General features: G+C 28.2%; 2 protein-coding genes and 1 long non-coding RNA gene across 5 annotated transcripts; 1 reads left to right on the top strand and 2 right to left on the bottom strand.

The window, feature by feature from the left end:
• Positions 1 to 518: 518 nt before the first annotated feature.
• LOC145195137 (neuroglobin-like) lies at positions 519 to 13,173 on the bottom strand. 2 transcript variants are annotated; one of them, XM_090095853.1, is made up of 4 exons: positions 13,111 to 13,173; positions 2,054 to 2,286; positions 1,561 to 1,789; positions 519 to 1,286 (listed from the first exon to the last, which is right to left on the bottom strand). In XM_090095853.1, exons 2-4 carry the CDS (start codon positions 2,257 to 2,259, stop codon positions 1,092 to 1,094), a joined length of 630 nt encoding a protein of 209 aa, XP_089951979.1. In that variant the 5' UTR covers positions 2,260 to 2,286; positions 13,111 to 13,173; the 3' UTR covers positions 519 to 1,091. The 2 variants fall into 2 exon arrangements, with proteins under 2 accessions (XP_089951979.1, XP_089951978.1); XM_090095852.1 differs by lacking the exon at positions 13,111 to 13,173 and adding an exon at positions 5,622 to 5,739.
• On the top strand, positions 11,080 to 12,398 carry LOC149885289 (uncharacterized). 2 transcript variants are annotated; one of them, XR_016454966.1, is made up of 3 exons: positions 11,080 to 11,175; positions 11,328 to 11,431; positions 12,038 to 12,398. It is a non-coding gene; the product is annotated as an uncharacterized LOC149885289 (long non-coding RNA). The 2 variants fall into 2 exon arrangements; XR_016454967.1 differs by having other exon boundaries at positions 11,328 to 11,385; positions 11,984 to 12,398.
• Positions 13,174 to 13,880: 707 nt separating the features above from the next.
• Positions 13,881 to 21,602, bottom strand: LOC145194815 (S-adenosylhomocysteine hydrolase-like protein 1). Its single transcript, XM_090095855.1, has 18 exons — positions 21,418 to 21,602; positions 20,997 to 21,084; positions 20,473 to 20,543; positions 19,741 to 19,828; positions 19,431 to 19,531; positions 18,927 to 18,998; positions 18,748 to 18,778; positions 17,876 to 17,970; positions 16,585 to 16,691; positions 16,387 to 16,456; positions 16,250 to 16,296; positions 15,983 to 16,135; positions 15,795 to 15,865; positions 15,229 to 15,323; positions 14,928 to 15,026; positions 14,700 to 14,847; positions 14,429 to 14,549; positions 13,881 to 14,346 (listed from the first exon to the last, which is right to left on the bottom strand). Exons 1-18 carry the CDS (start codon positions 21,541 to 21,543, stop codon positions 14,340 to 14,342), a joined length of 1,590 nt encoding a protein of 529 aa, XP_089951981.1. The 5' UTR covers positions 21,544 to 21,602; the 3' UTR covers positions 13,881 to 14,339.
• Positions 21,603 to 24,185: the final 2,583 nt, after the last annotated feature.

Here is a 24,185-nt window from a genome sequence, read left to right on the forward strand (position 1 = left end):
TTAAATTGCTTTCAGTGTTGCACGATTTTTTTTAAGTAAGATATATTCAACTGTAATTATGTATAAATTATTTATTTATTTATAATTATGTATAATTTATTTATTTCTGTTTTTTTTGGAATTTATTTTTTTTTAAAAAAAAAAAAAAAAAGTCCCAGCTTCAAAATCTCAGTTCGAGAACCTTATCGTGGCTGAAGTAAAGAAAATTTTTAGTACAAAAAAAATGAGTCCATCTACGAGAGAGAATTAAACTACAGACTCAATCGCTTATTAAAAAAAAGACTGAAACCTAGTTATAAAACGGTAGATTTAAACGATCTTCATAACTTAGGTAAGTGAATGTAGCATCCATTGTCATGGCAACTCCCAATAATATTCTTCTATAATTTACAGAGAATGAGACTTGCAAGAAAGGAAACGTAAAGAGATTCCGCAGTGTTATGGCAAACTTTTAAAAAAGTTTTCAACTTTTGGAGGTTAAAAAGAAAAAAAATCAAAACATGGTTATCACAATATAGTTAAACAAATAAAAATTCTCTTTAAGTCTTATTTACATTAGAAAAAAATAAAAAAATAAAAAAATTTCCTCTTTGGTGTTAACTACTTCTGTAAATTGCAGAATGGTTCGCAATCGTAAAGCCGTTTGCCTTGTAAAACTCAAAAACTATATTTATCTGCCCATTTTTCATAACACTATCTTTTTTAACAGATTCGATATCTAACAAAGAATGTCTCTTTTTTATTATTTGTTAAATGTTGTACTCACCAAAAGATGTAATCGTGTTTTATCAGACAAAATTAATAAAAAATATTAATAAAAATATTAATATAAAAAAAATTGTAAATTCTTTGGTTATCAGAAATAAAATTAAAAAAAAAAAAAAAAAAAAAAAAGGACGGAAAAAAATCTTTCAGGATGAAAAAAAACTTTAATGTTGAGATAAAAAGAATTTGATGTTCGATATTCTTTTTTGTCGCCAGCGTTTTTTACTAAAGTTATATTTGTAAAAGGACTGTGAGCCAATTTTTCGTTACTCGTATTTGCCTTTTATACGCAAATTCTTTTGAAGCGTATGTTTATGGGTGTATTTTTAATTTTCAACATCTGTATAAGCTATATCGATTTCATTAAGATCGTCTTTCTTGAAATTCCCTGCTTCGATTCGCATCCCAAGTTTCATGTGACTTACAATGTATTTGAAAAGGGACTCCCAAGCTCCTTCTGTTAACATGTCTGTGTTAGGACACAGTTTGCTGATAGCAAACACAAAACTTGATCCTAGTGCCTAAATTTATGTAAAACGAAATGTTCACAAAATGAGTTGAAAAAGAGTTTAAGAATTATTATTTTTGCCTAAATCTGGAAATTTTAACTAAAAACAAACAAAATATTCATTTCATGCTCTTATCCTAAAATTTCGCATTTTGTTATTTATTAAGTTTTACGTATTTTATGATTACACTGTTTAATGATGATTGAAACAATCGCGATGATAATTTAAAGACTCGCGACAATCAACTCGGACATTAACATAATAACAAGAAAGATCATTTTTTTACCGTAGCGTACTTTTGTTCAGCACCGAGCCTGTGATGCATCTTTCCGAGCTCAATAAGATGCACTGATAACTCTTGTCTCTCATCAACCTTTTTTATTATATTTTCTATCAACTCCACCGATTTTCGTATGTGGATACATAATGATTTAGAAGCCATGACTTCATCCAATGTGACGTCCTGTGCATAAAACCCAAATTTTTTACGAATTTCCGGGTAGGTAGCAAACCACCTAAATAAAGCAATAAAAAGAGTTATTTAAAAATGTACTAAAAAGTAATACACTAAGAAAAATTACAAAAAAAAAAAGTAATCTAAAAAACATGTCAAAAAATAATATACAAAAATATACGTAAGAAAACTAAATTAAGTTCGAAATTCAAATGAAATTTGAATTTTGAACTTTGTGAACTTTATAAACTTTATGAAGTTTGGCATGTGTTGGTGTCAAAATAAAATCAGAATGCATTAGTTTTGCTTATTTGAAAAATCTGACCTGCCGAACGCGTCAGTACATATTTCATTCCAGACTTTTTTTGCTGTTATCCATGACTTTTTGAGCGCAGCAATTTCTTTAAAGGAAAGAGGCATTTTAACAAATTTAGTTTTGGAATGAATCAAAACAGGAATTAGTTCTTTTACGGCTGAACAATGAGGATTTTGCGGATGAATTCCGGATGGAAGAGCGCAGATGTTGCCCATTGAGTTTCATTAACTTTTTTTTTGTAGCTAAATAAAGATATTAAAAAAAAGTAAAAAAAAAAAAAAAAAATGAAAAAGAGAATCATTACTTACATTACGAATTGAAAAAGTACTTTAAAAAAAATACATTTTATATAATGTTAAAAAAATGTTAAAAAAATTTAGGATGTAAATACATCCTATATTTTTTATACTAAAACTCCATATAATATATATACTTAATGAATTATACTTATAATAAAGCGCTAAACAATCAAAAAGTATAATTGATGAGAATAAGAGAGAACAGGGGCGGAGGAACCTAAGATAAAGTGTTTATGATAAGACTCAATAAAAGTTTTTAATTTTAATGCTCCATCTTTAAGTTAACCTCCCCAGCTAGCACAAAACGTTCATGAAACTTTCGTAGAACGTTAAAAACGGTCGGATACGTTCTAAGAACGTTCTATGAACGTTTTTAACGTTCTTCAAACGTACTTGAACTTCAAACGTACTGAACTGAAAAGCACACTTTTTACATTTTTGGCATAGGTTCAGCTGAACAGAAATTGTATAAGAAAAAAAAAACGTACAAACATTTTTAAAAAGGATTTTTTGAAAATAATCATAAAATATCACGAAGAAAACGTTGACAAGAAAAAAAATAAGTTTTTTTCGAAACTTATTTTGATCTTTTTTTTTCTTTGAAGAACTAATCAAGCCTTGAATATCACGCAAGAATAGAATTTAGAAGAAGATCATAACAGCGTAACTTGTGCGTGTTATTTCGTCATCTTCACCTTATTTTTCAGAAGGCTAAATATACCTCTCATGGCTTCCTTTTGCTTAAAACAAAAAAAGGACCTATTTTTAGAGTTCTTTAATATCAAAATATTAATAATATATTAAAGCACACTAATTATTAAAAGAATTATTGATTGAATATTACGTTAATCGTTATTTTTATTTGCATAATTCTATCATAAGATTACCCAACCGTCGCACTTAAATAAATTATTGTAGATAAATTCTTCTTTTAAATTTGAACTTCTTGAACTTCTATTGAACATCATAATACTTAAAAATTAAAAAAAAAAAGTTTTTTTAATGTAAAAAAAAAAAAGAAATTCTTTAATTTGTCTAGAGATGCATTAAGTCTATTTCATTTGCATTAAGTTCAATCGTTAGCATTGAAATTGTCTGTGGAAAAAACAAGAACCGTTATTGCGCAAACAATAGAAATAAAACATTTATGCGAAGAATTAATGAAATTTAGCGCACGCAACTTTTAAAAGAGCAGTCTGAAATAAACGGAGAAAGTTCGCTTACTAATTTAATTTTATTAGAGTTATAGCAGATAACGCTGTGAGGGATGGATTGGGTAAAAATTAAGGTCAAAGTTATAGTTAGAGTAAAATACACGGAAAATAAATGTTCGGCAATCCTTTTTATCAGGCGTTTCGGTTTCTTTATTTTTAGAAGTTTCGAGCAAATGTGTTTTAAAGTTTATTGAGTTTTATTATGTAATGGTGCTTATTTTATTACATAATGTGCTGACCTACATTAACACAAAATCTTAAAATTAAATTTCTTATTTTTTCTCTTCATTATTATAATTCCCCTACTTTAACTAATGTAAGACCTCTGTTACACTGCACAATATTTCCACAACAACTTTTCCACTATTAAAAACAACAGATTATTGCAGAAAATTCATCAGGAAAAAAAGGCAAACAAAGTTAAATGCCATAATTTTATTTGCTTTAATACTTTTAATTTTTTGGTATTAAAATAAAAATAAAATCAAAACAAATACTAGTATAAAAATAATTTAAAAAAAATACTTATGCTAACACCAAAATACGTCCCTGCACCGTAAAAGCCCCATATTGAACAATCCCACATTAACAGATCCTTTTAAGGCCAAAATTTTTACGAAACCGCGGGCAAATATTTTCTATAAGAATATTTCTAAAGCTTCATTGTGTTATGAATTTTACATTATGATTACAACTAAGTTATACACTTTTCATATGCAGCGCAGATTTTTTAAATTTAATTTTTGCTCCAAACAAGACACCACACTCTCAGTTTTTATGCTTTATAAGTGTTCATTTCTTCTGATTTAAAAAAAAAACAGCTTGTATATTTCTTAGATGATCAGGTTAATTTTACACAAATAAAATTTTATAGAAATAAAATGTGTTACTTTGAGTCGAGGCCAACTCATGCTTTAACTAAAAAAAAAAAAAAAAGATCAACTATCAAAGTACAGCCAACTTTAAAACTTGCAGAAGTTTGAAAATGGACAAAAATTATTTTTAGCGCCAAAAAAACTTAGTTTACTCTCAATGATCAAAAATGGTGGGATAAAAAGTAAGAAAATAAAAACCAGTTTATCTTTAAAAATAAGAAAAGAAAAACCAGTTTATCTTTAAAAAAACTCACCACCACCAATTATAAAAACTTTTGAAATTCTTGGGTTTCCGTGTAAATTTTAAATTCTTCAATACTTTTTCTTCCTAAATTTCTTCCAAATAATTTTTTTAAATTTGGTTTTTTTCCTATGATTGTTAAATTATGTATATTTAATAATATATATGAATCTTTCAGCGAAATTTTGACGAAATTTTATCAAACTAATTTTTAACAGTAAGCCAACGAAATTTAACAGTAGCACTATTTACAAGGGTGTTAGTTTTTTGAAAATTTGATGAAAGTTTCACGAAATGTTATGAAATTTTACGAAACTTTTCAGTAGTAAGTTATTAAATATTTTTTTTTTTTTTTTTGCAGTTTTTTTTTATGTTTTCTGAAATGCAAAAAAAAAAATCTTAATACCTTTCTTTTTTGTTTTAAGTACATAGTTTTCTAAATATCTTTTAAAGTACATAAAAAAATCAATTTTCAAGAGGGAGAGGGGGGAGGGGGAGAAATTACATGACCACATTGTAACAAGATAATGAGGACCAATTTTTGAATTTCATTAACCTTACTACCCTTTCAAATGGGCACAGCAGTTCAGTTTTGGCTTCGGTTTGGTTTCCGGTTTTTTTTCATAACAAACTCTTGACGATCATCACAGCTTTTATAAATCCAAACAGAAAGACTTAATAAAAATGAATAAGCATAATACTTAAAAAATTAAAACTTTCCCAACTAATATTTATAGGAAAAAACTGTTGATATATTTTTTTTATCAATAGGTATTATTAATTTGAACAATTGTAACTCTTCCATTAAGTTTTTTTTTTTTTTGTAATTCTTTTGCTGAAGTTTCATCTCCTTTAAGCTTATATAAGCAATAGAAAAGATCCTTTAGTTTAAAAATTTGTCTAGTTCATCGGAAACCTCTGCTTTAATTTAATGAAACAGTAACTTACCGAGTGCTGTTGCAATTGCAAAAGTATGGAAAGATGCAAAACGAACATGAAAATCGAGAGTGCAGTAAAAAATGTAGAAGAGGAAAAAGCAGCTGTTTTTATAAACGTTTTTAGAAATGAGTTTAGAAATTGTAAAAAGTAATAATAAAAATAATGAAATTACCAGAAACAAAGTTCGAGAAAATTGCAATACTAAACGAATTGTAATTAAAACCCGACAGAGAAAAGCGGTTTATTAGAGTTTTCCCACGTCTTTAAAATTAGATTAAACATTAAAAAAATATATAAATATGAATAAAATATAAAAATGAAATATGCTTTGTGAGCTCAACCTCCAGCGGAAAAAAAAATCATTCATTATCATATAAAATATAGACAGCTTCTTGTCTAACTCAGCATTTTTAGCTGGCGTCATTAGTCAGGCAATTTATTACAGAATAAGATACGATCACTAGACTAAACTTTGTTCCGAAGCTAATTTAGTTTATTGACAATTCAGGCAAACAAAAGTATTTTTTTTTCAAAGTAGCTTTGAGCCACAGAAGCTTGTTTCAGAAAGAAGAAATACCGTAATAAATTATTTTTACAAAGGAATTTTTGTAACTTGCAAAAGTAGCAAAGTAAATATATAAAATGTCATGTCTAAAATCTTTTTCAAATAACCCCGACCCATCGGTTATAAGAAATTTGTGAGAACCTGTCTGTATATCCTATATCAGGATATTTTATGACCCTCAAACATACTATGCCGCTCTCCTCCTCCCATCTATTTGAAAAAACATAATTATCTCTCTTTGAGTTTTGATTCTCTCCTGGTATGAACAGTCATAAGTATGACTCCCTAGATAACATTTTCCTTTTTCCATTTTGTAATACTAACAATGAGAATCTCTTTTTTCATTTTTATCTAGCCTCTTTTCCATACTTTTAAAAAAAAGGTATTTATTTGATGAAGGAATATTTTGCAACTTTTTCATAGGATCTTCTAAGCAGTTTCGGAGATAAAATATTTCGGAGATAAAATTTTTCTATACTTTTTTGTATATTCTTTCATTACTAACTATACCCAGAAGAGTTTGTTAAAACGAGTTCTACAGCTCTCTATGAAAAAATCATTTTGTTGTCCAACATAAGGCTTTTCTTTGACTTCTTCCGTTTAAAGCAGTGTATATATATAAATTGTAATTTCAGAGAACATTATTTCATTATTTAAAAATAAAACCATTTGCATTCCTAAAATGCGCTCTGATGTTATGATTCATTTTCTAAAATTTTGCAAAACATACAAATTTAAAAAACTGTCATTTTAAGTCACTTTCTCATATTCATTCCCAACGTTCAAAGGTTTTCTTGACTCTCATTACCAGCAGCATTTCTTTACAAGGAATGTAAACTACCAAATTGAAAATCTTGATGAAGCCACAGGGTCCCAAATACTTAAGGGGTGCTAAGCAACTAGATCTTCTATAAAATGAAACTCATTGGAAGTTCTTTACGTTCCATGAATCAAACGTGGCCAAGTTCAATACCACTAATAGTAATTGAAGAAAAAAAACTTTAACCACTTAATACAGTATCCCGTGTTTGAAACGGAGCAGCTTGTCAGCATATTCGGGACTTGCTCGTGTCTCACACGTTCGACCGTATACAGCGCTATTCAAACGTTTTATGGTTGTTCATGACGAATTTATTATGTTATTTTTCTCTAAGAATTAGAATAACTAATTCTTTGTCGTTTGTCCACAGTTTTTTGTTGAGTTTTAGAAGTTGCTGTACTTTTAGATGCAGCTGTTACTTTAGTCTATTTTCGTTTCTGTAAGGTAGTAGATATCTCTTGTGTTACATTTGTAGTGTTTACGGTTCATATTACAGGCCGGAGCACAAAATATTTTCACCAGAAATATATGGTAAACTAATGTAATATCACCAAATTTTCGGAAATATATATTTAGTTTATTTATTTATTTATTATAGTAAAAAAATACTAAAAAAAAATTTTATTTTTTTAAATACACCTCTTTCACGAAAAATATACTTATTACGCCCCTTAAAACAATTTTTTTTTTAAATTATTTTACATGCTTAATCAAATTATGAAATAAAAAAAAAGGATTATTTTTTTTTACAGTAAACACGAAATTAATGTGTGCAATAAATGGCTAAATGCCAATAACTCAATAAAAAATTTTAATACAAAGGCGCAAGACTTTGAGTTGTTACTATTTGTTATAATTCTGCTTATATTTCTATTTCTATTTCTATTTTCATGAAGTAAAGATTTTATTGCTAAAAAAAATTTTATTTTATTTTAGAAAAACTGATTAGACTTTTAGTAGATTTTTGATTTTTATTTTAAAATTTAACTAGAAAAATAATGAAGAGTTGAAGTATTTTCTGATGCCCCCCCCCCCCCCAACAACTAGTTACGTTACTCAATAGGGCCCCTAAATATTGTGCATTGTTATATATATTATTTGCATATTAACATCTATTTAATGTTTAACCTAGAATATATACAGATTTTTAATAAGTACTTGTATATTAGATTGATATATTTCTGTATATATATATATATATATATATATATATATATATATATATATATATATATATATATATATATATATATATATATATATATATATGTATATATATATATATATATTTATATATATATATATATATATATATATATATATATATATATATATATATATATATATATATATATATATATATATATATATATATATATATATATACTTTTTTGTTTTATTTTACGCTTTTTTTGTTCATCAAAACTAAACTTTTTGACATACAAACTCTCTTAAATCATTTTACTTTTGCATTTATTTATGTAAAAAGCTCTAAATCCATGTCAATTAAATGTAAAGAAATTTTTTTAAATTCAATGTTTTTGAGGTTCTCGTGCATAGTTTGCATAGTTTACATATTTTACATAATTCAATTAAAAATTTACATCTACTCAGTGAACAGTTGTACACTCATCTTGAAGTTATCTTCTAGCCAAATAAAACTACCTAATCACCACAACGTAATGAAGTTGTTTGTGGTCAAAACGTCGGAATACCTCAGACGGACGACGGGATAGCGTCAATGCTACCCTATCATGGTAAAAAGAAGCAAGTCACCCAAATCAAGTTTTAGGCAATTTGAAAAAACACTGCCCCTTCAGCTAGTTTCTAGACTTGCTTCTTTCTGCCATCTTCTATTCTCGAATAGCGCTCAACATTTTACGACGCTAAAGAGGCGAATGGGAAGCGGTAACTTACTAAAATGCGTTGACGTACAGAGATAAAATGCACAAAAAATGCACCGAAACTATAAGCAACAAAAAGAGATTTTTTAACAGCTAGTAAACTGATATAAATTTGTTCGTTATGATTTAAGCCAATAAAAACCTTTACTTAAGAAAAATGACCTAAAAATTTTATATTTGCGAATATGATAAGCAATTTTCGGAAAATTTACAAAATTCTGGAAAATTTGTAAAGTAGCTTTAGAATATTTAGTTAAAAAAAAATCCATTTGGTGTTTTTTGCTGTTAATGAAACCTTTTAAAAACTCATTAAAATCACGTGCATTTTAATCGAAATCAATTTCAAGCTATGATGACAAATCTTGACGTTTTGAAATATACTCGTTTTTTCGGAAAGAAGAGCTTTGATTAGCATGTGTTTGGTAGCATTAAACTTTTTTAATTTCTGTGTCACCCATCGGAATTTTAATAGTGAAATATCCTTAAGTTTTACATGGAAAGTCAGTTTTTATTGTTAATTTTTTAGTTTTTTGAATTGTTTGATTGCTTATTATTTTGCGAGTTTTTGACATTTTGTAAGCATCGATACCAATGCTGAAGAAAAGTATATTCGTGCCATTGGTTAACAAAAATTTCTGGTCATTTTTTTTTTAAAAAAAGGTATATTGGCTTTTCAAATCATAACGAATGATTTATATTAGTTTAATAACTGTTAAAAGATCTCAGTTTCTTAGAGTTTTTGAGCATTTTTTTGTATATTCTGAAAAAAAAAAAAAAAAAAAAAAAAAAACCACCGTGTGACGTCGCAAAGTCACTTTAAGCTAAACTTGGATTTACGCTCTTTTACTTTAGCAGAGTAGTCTTAGGTTATTTTAGTGACCAAAGTTAATAACTGTTGACTTTTTAAAAAGGTTTTAAGATGTTTTTAAACGAAGGTTGTTATAAAAAATTTTGTTATGAATACGAATAGAGGTTGTGATGGAAACAAATTATTTTAACAACAAGTTATAAAATCAAATTTTTTTAACAATAGGTTGTTACAAAAACCCTTTGTAATATTTTTTTTTTTTAAAAAAGTGGTCATTAAATTGGTTTAAAATATATAAACAGAGTCCTCAATGAAAATCCTCTTTTTCAATTTTATTTGAGTAAACCCACGTCACTAGCACCATGTCACGAGCACCATATCATTAACTATCAATATGGGTGGAATACTACTACATAAATATACTAGTGCATCTATTTGTTGTTGCAATATTTTTTTTGAAAGCAAGCCTACCAATGTAAAGGATTTTTTTAAGTGATTCTTTAATTGAGCTGCGAGAGAGTGGTTATAAAATTGTGAAATTATCATTTAATTAAAGTTTTTACAACCTTTAATGATGCTAGACGATTTCTGAATGAATAAAAAGACATTCAGGGTATTTAGCTGTGAAAAATGTAAAAACAAAGTTTCTCACCAGTCATCCCCAAAATTTTCAATGACATTACCTCCATACCTTTATATAATGATTTGTTTAAGCTCGATCAATATGTAGACCCATCAAATTTGCCATAGTAACATAATAACATTGTATCTAAGTACATTTTAATAATATCTTAACTGTTTTGCTTGTAATGGATCTTGTCTGTTTTGGTGAACAATATCTCTGCCTTTCAATTTGAAAACTACTTGCAAGACAAAGAAACTTTTTGCAGCATATATCTCAAAACCTGTTATCTCAACCGTAAAAAGAATTGAGAATATGACGATTAGTGGAGGAAGTCAAAAAATTTTTGAAAAGCATTTCTATGAAAATGTATTTACAGTGCCCCTCCCAACTTTTTAACAAGTTTTTTATTAAAATTCAAACATTAAAATGAGTTCATCTTAGTAAATGTAGTTTTTTTTAGGAAAAAACATGTTTTTTCTACCTTTACAAAGATGGGATTGTACTTGCAAGTTTTTATTGTATTTTTTATTATTTATTTTTATGTAGTGTATTTTTATTATTTATTTTACTTCTTGTTTTGAACTTGTTTATATCTTTGAAATTTGATTCTTATTACAGATCTTTAGTCATTATAAAAAACATGTTAGAAAAAAATGACTTATGGGATTTAGTGATAACATTGTAAACAGGAAAGAATGAATCTGAGACAGTTGTTTGATGTAATTGACTTTTATAAAGTAAGAAATGGCTATGTAGCCTCTGAATCAATATGATAAAACCAAAACCAAAGCAGTGATAAAAAAATATTAAAAAAATTAAGTTTTGAAAGTGAAACTGTGAGGTATTTAAAATTGTAATATAAATTGTTTTTTTTTAAACACTATATTATTACTTTTTTATGGATGGTATTATTATTTATTATGGTAGTTCAGATATCAAATATGAAATGTAGAAAAAGTATTTATATAGTTTTGAATGTGCTTTAAATTTTAGGTTGCGCAGTAAAAATAGTCAGTGGAAAGTCAGTCTACAAAAACATTTGAACGATAAGGTTGTTTCTTTGTTCACTTGCAATGCAATAGTTTTAATTTTTTAGGGTATTATTTGTAGTCCTCTTTATTTGATAAAAACATGAAGCAGTAGGTCAATCTACACCTTATTGAAAAGTATTGTGAACAGTGCGACGGAACAGCGCTACGATTCCTTTTACAGTTAAATTATCTCTTGATGGGTTCAAAAACAATTTTAAAAAAAGTTTCAAAGCCTCATGCTTACTAAAAAGTGAAAACTTTAGATAACAAAAATACATCTTAAAGTATGCTCCTTACCATAGGCGCCGAGTCCACGGGGGCAACAGGAGCAGTGCCCCCCCCCCCCCGGAAATTTATATTTACAAAATACTATCACGGATTATCATGAGGGCAAGAGTATCTATTCGCCCCCGTAATAATATGTGATAATATATTGTTAGTATAAATTTCCAGGGGTGGGGGGTAAGGGTGGAACCACTGTTCCTGTTGTCCCCATGGACTCGGCGCCTTTGCTCCTTACAATGCAAACTGTGGAATAAAAAAGTTGGTTTTTCTTTAAATTTACATTTGAAATCTCCTTAGATTTATTTTTCTTTTATTTGAGTTTTTTTACTTCAGAAAACTCGCCTGTGTTGCTTTATGAATAATGTATGTTTATGTACCATTTTGAAGTTTAAAAACACGGGAACACTCAGCGATCAGAAGCTTTTGGGACGACTACCAATAGCAAGTGTAGGAAAATCTATTTGATTCTACATGGCAGGCACTTTAAAGGTGGATAGTGTGCTAAAGTTTTAGAGTATCTAGGTACTCTAGAAAATCTCATCTACTTCTTTACAGGATGTGTTTATAATTTCATTAAAAGCGTTTGAGAAATATTGAGGACCTTAAGTTGCCTTTCTTCAAGAAAAGTTTAAGTGAAGTCAGTCAGATTAATGTGACACAGCCTTTTTTTTTGTAAATGTATTGTTCATATATTTTTGTGAATGTATTGTTCGTATTTTTTGTTTTGTTTTGGGTGAATATCAAGGCTGACAAAACTAAAATCAAATTCTTTTAATAATAAATGACAATTATTGTTAATAGCAATTAGCAATTTTGAAATCGATTGCTTAAAATTATTTATAACTAACCATTATAATTATTATATTTGTGATAATTATGACTTTTTAGTTAATTTTTTATTTCCTAAAAAATTTATTTCCATTTATTTAACACTATATTATTGGATTTCTCGAATATACCTTTTGTTTAACTATTATTTCATCGCAAAATTCCTTTTAAAATTTTTTGTCTTTCACATTCAAGTTTGTTTTATTTGTCTCGCCTTCACTTTCACATTCAAGTTTGTTTTGTTCCCTTCAAAAGATGACTACTTTTTTGTTTATTAGAATTTCTTAAACTAAAAACCTTAAACCTAAAAATTTCTTAAGCTTAAAAACCATGAAGAAAACTGTAAAGCCTTTTAAACTTTTTATTTGTTTAATTTTCATGTTAAATTTTTTTTTTTTTTCTTTCCATGCATAGTATTTAAAACAAATATATGATGAATGCGTGTGAACTCATAATTTGTATTTGGTAAACTGATCTTTCCACTCTGTTTTCAGTTTGAAATATTTTCAATACTCAATATTAATTTTTGTTTTTTGTTTTATTGTCCATTATAATTTATGCGTAATAATATATCACCTTTTATTGCAATTCCACTCTTTATCAAAGTTGCTTGTTAAGAAATTTTTACTAACCTTTCTACAATGCTAACTCCGTTGGGTCATTTGAAAATTAAAATCTTCAGTGTCAAAATCTTCAGCCCAGCTATAACTTTGACATTTGATTTTTTTTAAAACAATTGAATGAATCCGAATGACGATTGTTTAAAAAAAAAAACTTTTTAGTTCTCTCGAATGATTATGCACTGAGGGGCGTTACCCATATATAATATTATCAATGCTTTGCATTAACTTTATAGAAAAAATTAAACTTACCCTTTTTTTTTGCTTTATCTTGCAGTTTATGTATGTTAACTCCAAGCTTCTTTATAATGCTTGTTTACAACCACCGTTGGGTTGAAACTAGTATTTGTATAACTCTGCCTGCTTATTTTCCGTTTATCAAGTTTTTTTTTTAAAACAATAGTTAATATGAATATTCTGAAAAACACCTTCACTTTCACTTATAATTGTAAAATTCAATTACCGAACTTTATGACGACGATTGAGCTTAGACAAAATTTGAAACTACCAGGCGAATTTGTGTAATGAAGTTGATATTTACGCTTTGATATTTAAAACTAAGGTTTTCAGGTACAAATTTCCAAAACCCGATTATCAGGTTCTGAAAAAGAAAAAAACCAGATTTTCTTTCAGGTTACAAAAAAAGAGCCATAAAATTTAAAAATCTATAAATGCTTTGATCGCATGGTGAAAGCCTGTGATGATTGACTTGTTCAATTTAAAAATCTGTATCAAGAAGTTCAGTGAAATTTAAAATTTACGCGCACAAAACACAACTGCAGTTTTCAATAAAAAATTTCTTATAATCATTTCTACGACTTATTCGAACAATAGTGTTTCTATACATATATTAAATATATTAACTTTATTTATACAGAAAAAGTTGGAATTTCCCAAATATTTGCCAATAAAATTACGAAAAATCTAGGAGGATAAAAAGTTGCAGCAATTCGAATAAGAAAAGTAAAACTGCATGCATTTTAGGTAAGAGAAGAAAATAAAAAGTTAGAAAGGGTGAGATAGAGGGGGGGGGGGGGGGGGAAGGTTGGTCGAAGGAAAAGGTAAGAATGACTTAGGGCATAACCTAACTTCTATAGTTTTTCGTTTTTCTAGCATATTTTTAAAGCAACTATTAAACACTAAACCTTCTAGATTACGAATATCGGTACCAAAATACAAACATCGACGAGTTTTTTAAAAAAGCTTCCCCCGATTTACAATGATTGAGCAATCGCAGAAGTTCAATACCTAAGCAAAAGTTATAACCTCATATTGTTGGTTTAAATGCATTAAAAAAACAAACAAAAAAACAAAAAAAATCAGCTGATACCGGTAATAGTGCGGCTTGAATGGCCCCGTTTTACTAACACCCGAGTATTTAACTTGTTCATCAGTCAGTTCTGTTAAATGAGCATCGAATGATGGAAGATGAAGAGCAGCTACGTATTCATCTAATAAATTTAAAAAAATCGTTATTAAATCGAATATGAACGGGGTATTAGATACCCCTAATGCCAAATGTATTTTAAACCTAGTATGTTTTAGAAATAATCTTAAGCATCTTGATATTACAATATAAAATATGATATAGAACTGCAAACCCATTTTTTTAGGTAGCAAATACACGTCATTTTGATAACGTCCAGAAGGAGCTCTGAAAAGCTCTATAAGTGCTACTGCTTGCGTAGTGGCCGTAATTGAAAGAACAAATGAAGGAACACTAGAGCAACTAAGGTTTACTAAACGACCCTACAAAAAAAAAGAAAATGTCTTACTCATTATTCAGAAGTTTTTGTTGTCAATCCAATGATTTAATTAGACTCACTTACCTCTGCCAGCAGAGTGATTCGTTTTCCATCAGGCCAAATAATATGATCAACTTGTGTGCGAACTTTTTCCCATGTTAAATCAGGAGTTCTCAAACTTCCCTGCATAATACAAGAAAAGTGAAATAGATTACAAGAAAACATTTATAGATTCACAATATTTAAATACATAAACCCATTAAAGCTTGCCTCTGAAATAATCCACCATCTTGAAAATTTATATTAGTGGTAAACATTAAAAATTATATTAGTGGTAAACAACAGCAGACATAGTAGGAGGCAAATAAGTGTCGGACAAACTTACAACATCTATTTCAGTGTTTGAATGTCCCATGTTGCAAACAATGCAACCATTTTTAAGCCTGTCTAAGTGTTCTCTCCGAACAACATGCTTGTTTCCTGAAACAAAGTCTCAGCAATTAGTAACCTTAGTTAACTATATTGTTTCCTTAGTAATCAAAATGAAAAAATGCTTACTAAGGAAGCAATAAATATGGAACAAATAAGATAACAAGAAACTCCTAAAAAGATAACTGTTTATATTTTAAAAAAATCATGTGCTTCATGCTGAATAGTTTGACAAATTAAAGCCAAAAAATGATAGGTAACAAAAAAATGCAACTTTTAAAATGAAAAACAATGTTTTAAAATCTGCAATAAATCTGTAATATAAGTATATCTTTTTTTATTTTCCAATAAAAATATTGATTTATCATAAAATATCAAGACTAATTAGGTTTTTTTACTGAAAACAAATGTTCAGTTGCAGACTTTGAAAACTCTTTGAAAAGAAGAACTAGATAATGAATTAAGATTATGGCTTTGGGAATAAAAATCAAAGTTCTGCATAGTTTTAAAACGGAAACTAACCGGTGCATGTTATTAGAATATCAATCACTTTAATGGATTCTTCAATGCGAACTACACGAAAACCATCCATACTAAAAATTTCCAAATCTTCATTAATTATTTGTTCTGAACAAAATTGCTTAGATAACAATTATCATATTCTGAGTAAAATTTATAGTCAAATAAGTAAAATTATGAAATCTTATAACCATGCTTGAAGTGCACAGATGGGATCAACTTCTGTAACGTAAACAACAGCACCCAGACCTTTAAGAGCTTGGCAGCAACCTTTTCCTACTTCACCATACCCACAAATCAAAACTTGTTTTCCGCCAAACATGACATCTGTAGTGCGCTTTAAGCTGAAAAACCACAACAAAATAATACATGCAATATAAACACTCACAACAAAGATAATATAACACAGGAAGAGAAAAGACAAAAAAGAAAAAAAAAAAAAAAAAGGTTTAAACTACCTGTCAAGAATAGATTCACGACAGCAATACAAGTTATCAAACTTGGTCTGTAATTTGAAAGAAAACAAAAAAAAAAAAATTTAAAGAAGGAAGAAAAAAGAAAAAGGTAAACTGCATATAAATAAAACATTATTAACCTTGGTTACTGAATCATTGACATTCATAGCAGGGATTGACAATGTTTGCGCCTTAGACAGTTGGTATAATCTATCAAAAAAACATAAAACTATGAAATTTTATAATGATGAATTTATATATATAAATATGTATACAACCATGTATGCATACACAAAGACAAAAGCGTCAAAACATCAATAACAAAAATTCCTAAACACCTGTGGACACCAGTTACACTTTCTTCAACAATGCCTTTTAATTGATTAAAGATTGAAGGATATTTTTTCAACATCAAGTGAGTGGCATCACCTCCATCATCTAAAATCTTACACACATATAATAAAAAAAAAATCACTATTTGTTTCTCAACACAAGCACACAAAATTAAAAGCCAAAAAAAATTTACAAAATGCATCTACTTCCTAATAATATTCTTTTGATGATTAAATTTCACTAAACCTCAGAAGTTAACTTGTTCACAAGTCTTTCACTATTCCCATAATTATTTAAAGAAAGAATGAAAGAAAGAAAGAGAGTGAGAAAGAAAGAAAGAAAGTAATAAAGTAAGAAAGAAAGAAAGAAAGAAAAAATAAAGAAAGAAAAAAGAAAGAAAGAAAAAATTAAAGAAAGAAAAGATAAAGAAAGAAAAAATAAAGAAAGAAAAAATAAAGAAAGAAAAAAGAAAGAAAGAAAAAAGAAAGAAAGAAAAAAGAAAGAAAGAAAAAAGAAAGAAAGAAAAAAGAAAGAAAGAAAAAAGAAAGAAAGAAAAGATAAAGAAAGAAAAAATAAAAAAAGAAAAGATAAAGAAAGAAAAAATAAAGAAAGAAAAAATAAAGAAAGAAAAACTTAAAGCCTCCTATTCCAAGAATAGCTTTTTTCACTTGCTTTATCTGTTTCAGCCTACGAACATGTGGCTACCATCTTGACATTTATCTTTACCACATCAAAAAATTTATATTTATAAGTATTATTTATGACATGTTTATATTTACAAAGGGAGAGGAAAACTCAGCATTTTATAAAACTTTGTTGAACTAGGTTAAGAAGTTTGATTTTAATTTTAAAAAATCAACTTCTCCATTCTTTCAACATAAAACTTCAAATTGGCCATTTTCATTCTTTTAACTAAAATGCCATTAAGCATTCTACTCCAATAAACTATAATAATTATAACAAATTATCAATGAAAAGTATAATAGCATACTGATGAGTTAAAATGCAACTGTCATGACATCACTTAAAAAAAAGAATAATTAAAATGCTTAGATTTGGATGAAATAACCCACTCATAGAAATGTTTACATATAGCCATAATTCATTGTACATATTAAATCTTTAGAAAACTTTTGTCAAGAAAACAGAAGCTTTGAAAAAAAAAAATATTTATTATATGAACATTCAAAATATAAAATTAACCATAGTAACCATAGTAACCATATCAGCATTAGTCACTTACAATCTTAAATCAAAAAAAGAAAAATTTTTTTATGAATAAATAAAAAGCCATACCAGATTGGGTGTCCACGCTGGGTGTGTGATACATTTTTCAATGCACCACCAAAAATCTTCCTCTGATTCACCTTTCCACGCAAAAATTGGGTAACCTTAAAGAACAAATACTGGGTAACCTTAAAGAACAAAAGAAAATTGTTTTTAGTGCTAAGAAAATGTTTTGTAAAAAAAACTTCATCAAAAATATTGGGTAACCTTAAATAACAAAAGAACATTGTTTTTGGTGCTGAGGAAATGTTTTGGAAAAAATAGGAAAATTTTTTTCATTCATTTTAATAAAATATGTAGTAAAAAAAAAAAAAAAAAAAAAAAAAAAAAGGAGAAGAATAAAAAAAAAAAAAAAATGAAGAAAACTTCATGAAGAACAACACTTAAAAAGAAAAAAAAATTTCACTTTCAAAACTTCAAAATTACACATAAGTGCAAGTTCTTTTTACAACTTATTATTGATATTTAAGCTGTCTATAAAACAAAAGGGATGTTTTAAATTGCAGTTTCAGTTTAATAACTAAAAGTAGAAAAACAGTAAGTATATAATAAGCTGGTAGGTTACAGCTGCTTACGATATCAAAATATCCAACTAAAAAAATATATTTTCTACTCTTGTAAAATTTTACAAAACATATTGTTACCAGAGTTTGAACACAAAAGTTAAAATTCAAGTCCTGGTTTCTATTTACAAACTGATTAAAAAAACCCTAAAAAAACAAACAATTTAATGGAATATTTGTAACTAAGTGTGATGGACTTTTCAAACTTTAAGGTGTAAACACTAAATCTACTTATTATCAATAAGCAACTAGCCTCTAAATAAATTTTCTTCTTAAAAAATGTCTTAAGTTTTTTTCTAAGAAAAAAAAAAATTAAACCTGCTTCAGCAAGTGCAGCAGCCACTTCATTCTAAAACCAATAACATTAAAACCAATCAAAAATGATAACTAAAAAACAATAGACTTATTTTGCACCTTATGGCCTTAATAACAAAAGTTCATCACAAAACCTTGCACAGCAACTTTTGCTTGTTTTTAACAATTTTTATAGAAATTACCTGTGTTGAATATATATTGCAGGCACACCACCTCACTTGTGCACCCAATGCGGAAAGTGTTTCAATTAGTACCTGAGACATTCACAAAAGCAAGAACATTTTATTTTTGTAAATTATCACTTTCAAAACAGAAATTAAAAAGAGAAAAAGTTGAGAAAGACAAAATATTTTTCAAGAACTGAAAAATATTTTGTCTTTCTCAACTTTTTCTCTTCTGCTTTCTTTTATTCTTCAAAATAAAAAAAGATCATTTATTTCAGAGAATAAAATAATTAATTCTTATCTTTTCATCCCTCTCTACCTCCCCCCTTCCTCCACTTACCTATTCCAACTTTTTATTTTCTTCTCTTACTTAAAATGCATGCAGAACAAATTTTTACAGCTTTTTTCTTACTTTAATTACTGTAACAATTTTTTTTAAACCCTCATTTTTTACAAATTTTGAAGGAAAGTAAATAATTTCATTTTCCATCAAAAAATTTGCTATGGAAACTTAACACTTACTGCTGCCTGAGCAGTAATATGTGTGCAGCCTACAATCCTTGCTCCCTCAAGTGGCTTTTCATTGTGATTTCTTTTCCTCAAAAGTACAATACCTGGCATTTCTATAATACAAAAATATATCTAAAGATATCACCCATTGCCAGAAAAATTTATCTACAATACTAACTGCATTTACATCCAACCAACTTTCGTTGAAAGAAAAAAAAAAGAAGTATGCTGAAAACAATTTTTTTTGGGAATGATTCAAGCATTTGAAGCAATTCAAGTATTTATATGAAATTATTAAATCAAATTGTAAAAACTTCTACACCTTGTTCTGCTATTTCTATTTCTCTGCGACCAAAATCAGATAACTTTATATTACGAATGCAGAAATCTGCTTGTCCACTTGAGTTCATCTAAATCAAACGTAAAACATTTTTAATAGACTAAAACTTGCAACTCTCATTAGAAAACTGACAATTTGAAATTTATAACTAAAAAAAAAACAAATGCTTTACTAATTTTAAATTCTCATGGTAATTTTATTTTATTGATCTAATGCACAGATTTAATGGCAAGTACTGGTTTGCATCATTTTTTACAATTTTATTTCATTTGAAGTTATTGGAGTGGACAGTAGACCCAAAAAATAATTGAATTTCATCAAGACAGTATCATCATTTGATTTGCATCTTAGATTACCTCTAGAATTTATCAACTATTTTTTGAAAAAAAAAAATTGTTTTCATTCCCTTTTGATTTAATCACTTACATATATATTTATAATTATATATAGTTAGACAACATTATATAATTCAATACAAGCTGTAGTAAAGCAAATATAAATTGTATCTCATGTATGTTTATTTGTCAAATATTTGTAAATAAATTATTTACAAATATTAAAATTTTTCACAAGTATTCTATATTGTTCTCAATGTTATCTTACTGTAGAGTTGCTATTAATAGGTTGGAGAAAGATAAATAGCTTAAAAACCTTATATTGCATCCCTAATGTGTACCTGTGGAAGTATGTTTAAAAAGCCATTAATAATCTTACCTGTTCTTTTTCTCTAGGATTTATCCCACCATCCTCATCATCTGATGAATAACTGGCATCTGAATAACTAGCTGAAAACATTCAATATACTTAAGATATTTAAGGTATTTAATATAAATTATATTAACATTAAGATATATATTACATAAACTATTTTAAGTTGCAAAACAGGGATTAGAGTTAGTGTTTTATTTTAAATTGGTCAGGGTTTGGTTTAATTTTAATTGGTCAGGGTTCTGTTTATTTTGAATTGGTCAGGGTTCGGTTTATTTTGAATTGGTCAGGGTTAGGTTTAGCTTAAGAATTAACACTAGGTTTTAGTTAACTCTAATCTTTACCAAAATGCTAATAGCTTTAATATAAAATGATTCAAAAAAACTTAACCCTAACCCCCATTTCACACATTTCAAAAGTTCATGCAAAAAACATATGAAGCTAAACTTAAAATTAGATATTAGGTTTCAGAATGTTTAACAATTTGACCAAGAAAAAGTTGAATAAAAAAGTCTTTAAAAACAGCACACCTGAACTGTAACTATCAGTAGATGATACGGACACAGATCGCCTGTGAATGCGATTGGGTCGACGCTGTTTATTTTCAAATGACATCATCTAGACAGATTACATAAGACATTTTTTTATATTTTTGTAAAGGTTTGTATTGTTCTTTGTTGTAAAAAATAGTATATGGTTTTACTTTATTTATATTTAGCAAACTGTATAATAAATGACTTTAAAAGACTTTTAAAATCATTTTTAAAATTAAATATATTTACTTTTAAAAAAGCAGGTAAATGTATGTTTATAGTAAATATTGAAGCTAGGAAGCTAACTACAACCAAATTTAGTCTAAATTTTTTGATGCAGGATCAACACTATTATTAAAAATCAAGGCCAACGGAAAGCAGATTTATTTTATTGTCAATTTAATTTGAAATTGCATACCTTCATTGAACTATTTGTAGGCGGTATATTGGCAGCAGCAGGTGATTTACGTACAACAGACGCTGAAAAGTTGGGCCCTGATGTCATTTTTCTTTCCTTTTGAAAAGAGTCCGAAGATTCAGCCATCTTGTTATACAGTCACTTAACCATAACAGTTTGTTTTCTTTTATCTTTGTCTCTTGCGGTCCATAAAACATTAAACATTTATTATACAATTAAAAAGTGATCAAAATATTAAACTAAACGCAATTGACTCTTAATATTTTAAAATATTTTTCAAATATTACTACGTAGTAGCTTTTATAATTTCTATTTGGTCTTTAATGAAATTTAAAAGATAAGAAAGCGGGAAAACTAGTTTTCTGCAAAAGTATGTTGCAGCGCACACGCGGAAAAAATGATAAAGATGGACAAGAATATTTTACAACTAAAAACCTTTGTTTGATGACTTCTTACTATATGACGTCCTACATTGAAAGAAATAAGTTATCAATTGAATTAGAAAAAAAAAGCAATTAAAAAAATATAAATTCGATATATTCAGTAAGGATACAATTAAGTGAAAACTATTTCACTAATAATATCACTTCAATTTTAATAGGTTAATTGTCCTCACTTTCGTCTTGAATATCATCATTAATATCGTCAACATGGTCAATTGACGTTAAATCAGACATTGTAAGTAGCATATTCAAAGTATCTTTGTTCCTAATGACTCTAGAGGCTTTTCTAGAATGTAAAAGTTGGATATTTTTTATAAGCTTTGTGACTAGCTTCTCAAACATCTTCCGATATTTTTCCAGCTGGTAATAGCAGAGGCTTGATAATGTCAAACCAGTGTATGAGTATTTTATGTACAGTAGCACTCCTTCTGTACCTGCAATGAATACAGTCAACAACTTTGTGGTCTCTAAAATACAGAACTGGGTAACCGATATTTTTTTTTTTTTTTTGGTCCGATATCCGATAGTCCGACAGTTTGATTTCCTAATTCACTTTCGATAGTCCGATAGCTTTCCTAATTTACCCGTCCGGTAATCGATATTTCAAAAGCATGATATCTTAAAAATACTTGAAAGCTTTTTTTGATTATTTTAACCCATTTTGAAAAAAATACACTTTTGATAAGTTTTTCAAAATTAAAAGAATGACTTTAGATTTACAACGAGTTCAGAACCTTATAAACAAAGTTTAACAAGTACAGTCCAAGAAAAATTAGGCATAAATTGAATTTATTTTTTAACAAAAACATACATTATCCACCCTCCCATCAGGGCCATCCAGCTGTCATCCAACAAGTGGGTATTTCAGCCGTCGGATCTTTTTGCCCTTAAAATGTCAGATCCCATACTAAAGAGCCTCTCTACGGCCGCAGGGCAAATGGCACATTTATTTAAACTCATTATTTATTAGTAGAAAACAATCCTTTCCATGTTATTTAAACATATTCTCTGTAACCCAAAGTAAAATGATTTAACTACTTATCGATTTCTCATTACAGATTTAGATTTTTAAAAGAAAATAAAATATATTTTTCTCCCATCTGTGCCATCATCCTCTATTCTGCCATTTCCCTACTACTTAACTATTCCAAATTTAACAATTAAAAACCTAAACCTCCAATTCAAACTGGGGTTCTGATAACTCTATTTTTTGTATGAAAAAGCGCACAATTCCAGACAGAACAAGAAACTAGTGACTAAAAAAAGAAATGCTTAAAGTGTTTAAAATTGTACTTTGTACTTTTACTGCATTGTGATTCATATTTATGAGTTTAACTTTTCAGTTTCACTGTATTTTGTATGTGCTAATTTTTGTTTTATATGAATAGATATTATTATTATCTGACGTTTATATGACTCTAAATTCATATTTTAGTTAATTTCTTTTTTGTTCAGATTAAAGAGTATCAGAGTTACTTAAATTTATAAAAAACGTTGTTCAAGAAGCATATCATTTTAAACTAAACAAGAAGACCAATACAGCAGTCAGGATTACCAACGTACCTGCTCATCCTCTAAAACACCAGAAAGCTTGATCTTGAAGACAGCAACGTAAGTCGCATCGTTATCCATTGCTATGCACTAGATCTTTCTGGAGAAAGCAAACTCATTGTGCAGATCTATCATGACCTTGGCTAGATAATCGCTTCTCTGCTGGACAAGAACCTCTTTTATGCCCATGTAACGTTTTCTCGCTTGGGAGTTTTACAACTACACCAGTGGATAGTCATGCCAAGAAAGCTTCTGTTGTGTGCGGATCAGCTGTCTGTAGTGATGGTCACACGATTGACTTTCTCTAAGCTGTTGGTGAGGATAGTGAAGTCGCGGAGTACTTGATCTCCTTGTCACAACCCTTACTGCGCAACTTTCCTAAGCACTTCCGAACCATCTTTTTTTGGCTTGGGGCAAAGTAAGATCTAATGTACTCACAGATTCGGGGTGATGGCATGATGGACAGGTTGGCTATGTTGCCTGTGGTAAACTGGCTATCTCTCTGACTGGAGCTGTACCATCTCCTCTTCATCACTCCTCTGGCTGATTTTATTATCAGGCCGAGTTGACATATCTAGCTGCAGTTGTTTACAGAAATTTAATGAAACAATAAAATGAATCAATTAATGAAACATCTCTGTGGCTCATAGTACTAGATAGTCGACTTGACATAAATGTCAAATACTTGTCCATTTTAACTTGATATAATATCTAGCTGCAGTTGTTTACAGAAATCTAATGAAACAATAAAATGAATCAATTAATGAAACATTC

Source organism: Hydra viridissima, unplaced genomic scaffold (genome assembly GCF_058129835.1).
Source record: "Hydra viridissima isolate aposymbiotic clone 2 unplaced genomic scaffold, HvirCarnegie_v1 scaffold_8, whole genome shotgun sequence".
In the NCBI taxonomy this organism is placed as follows: Eukaryota; Metazoa; Cnidaria; class Hydrozoa; order Anthoathecata; family Hydridae; genus Hydra; species Hydra viridissima.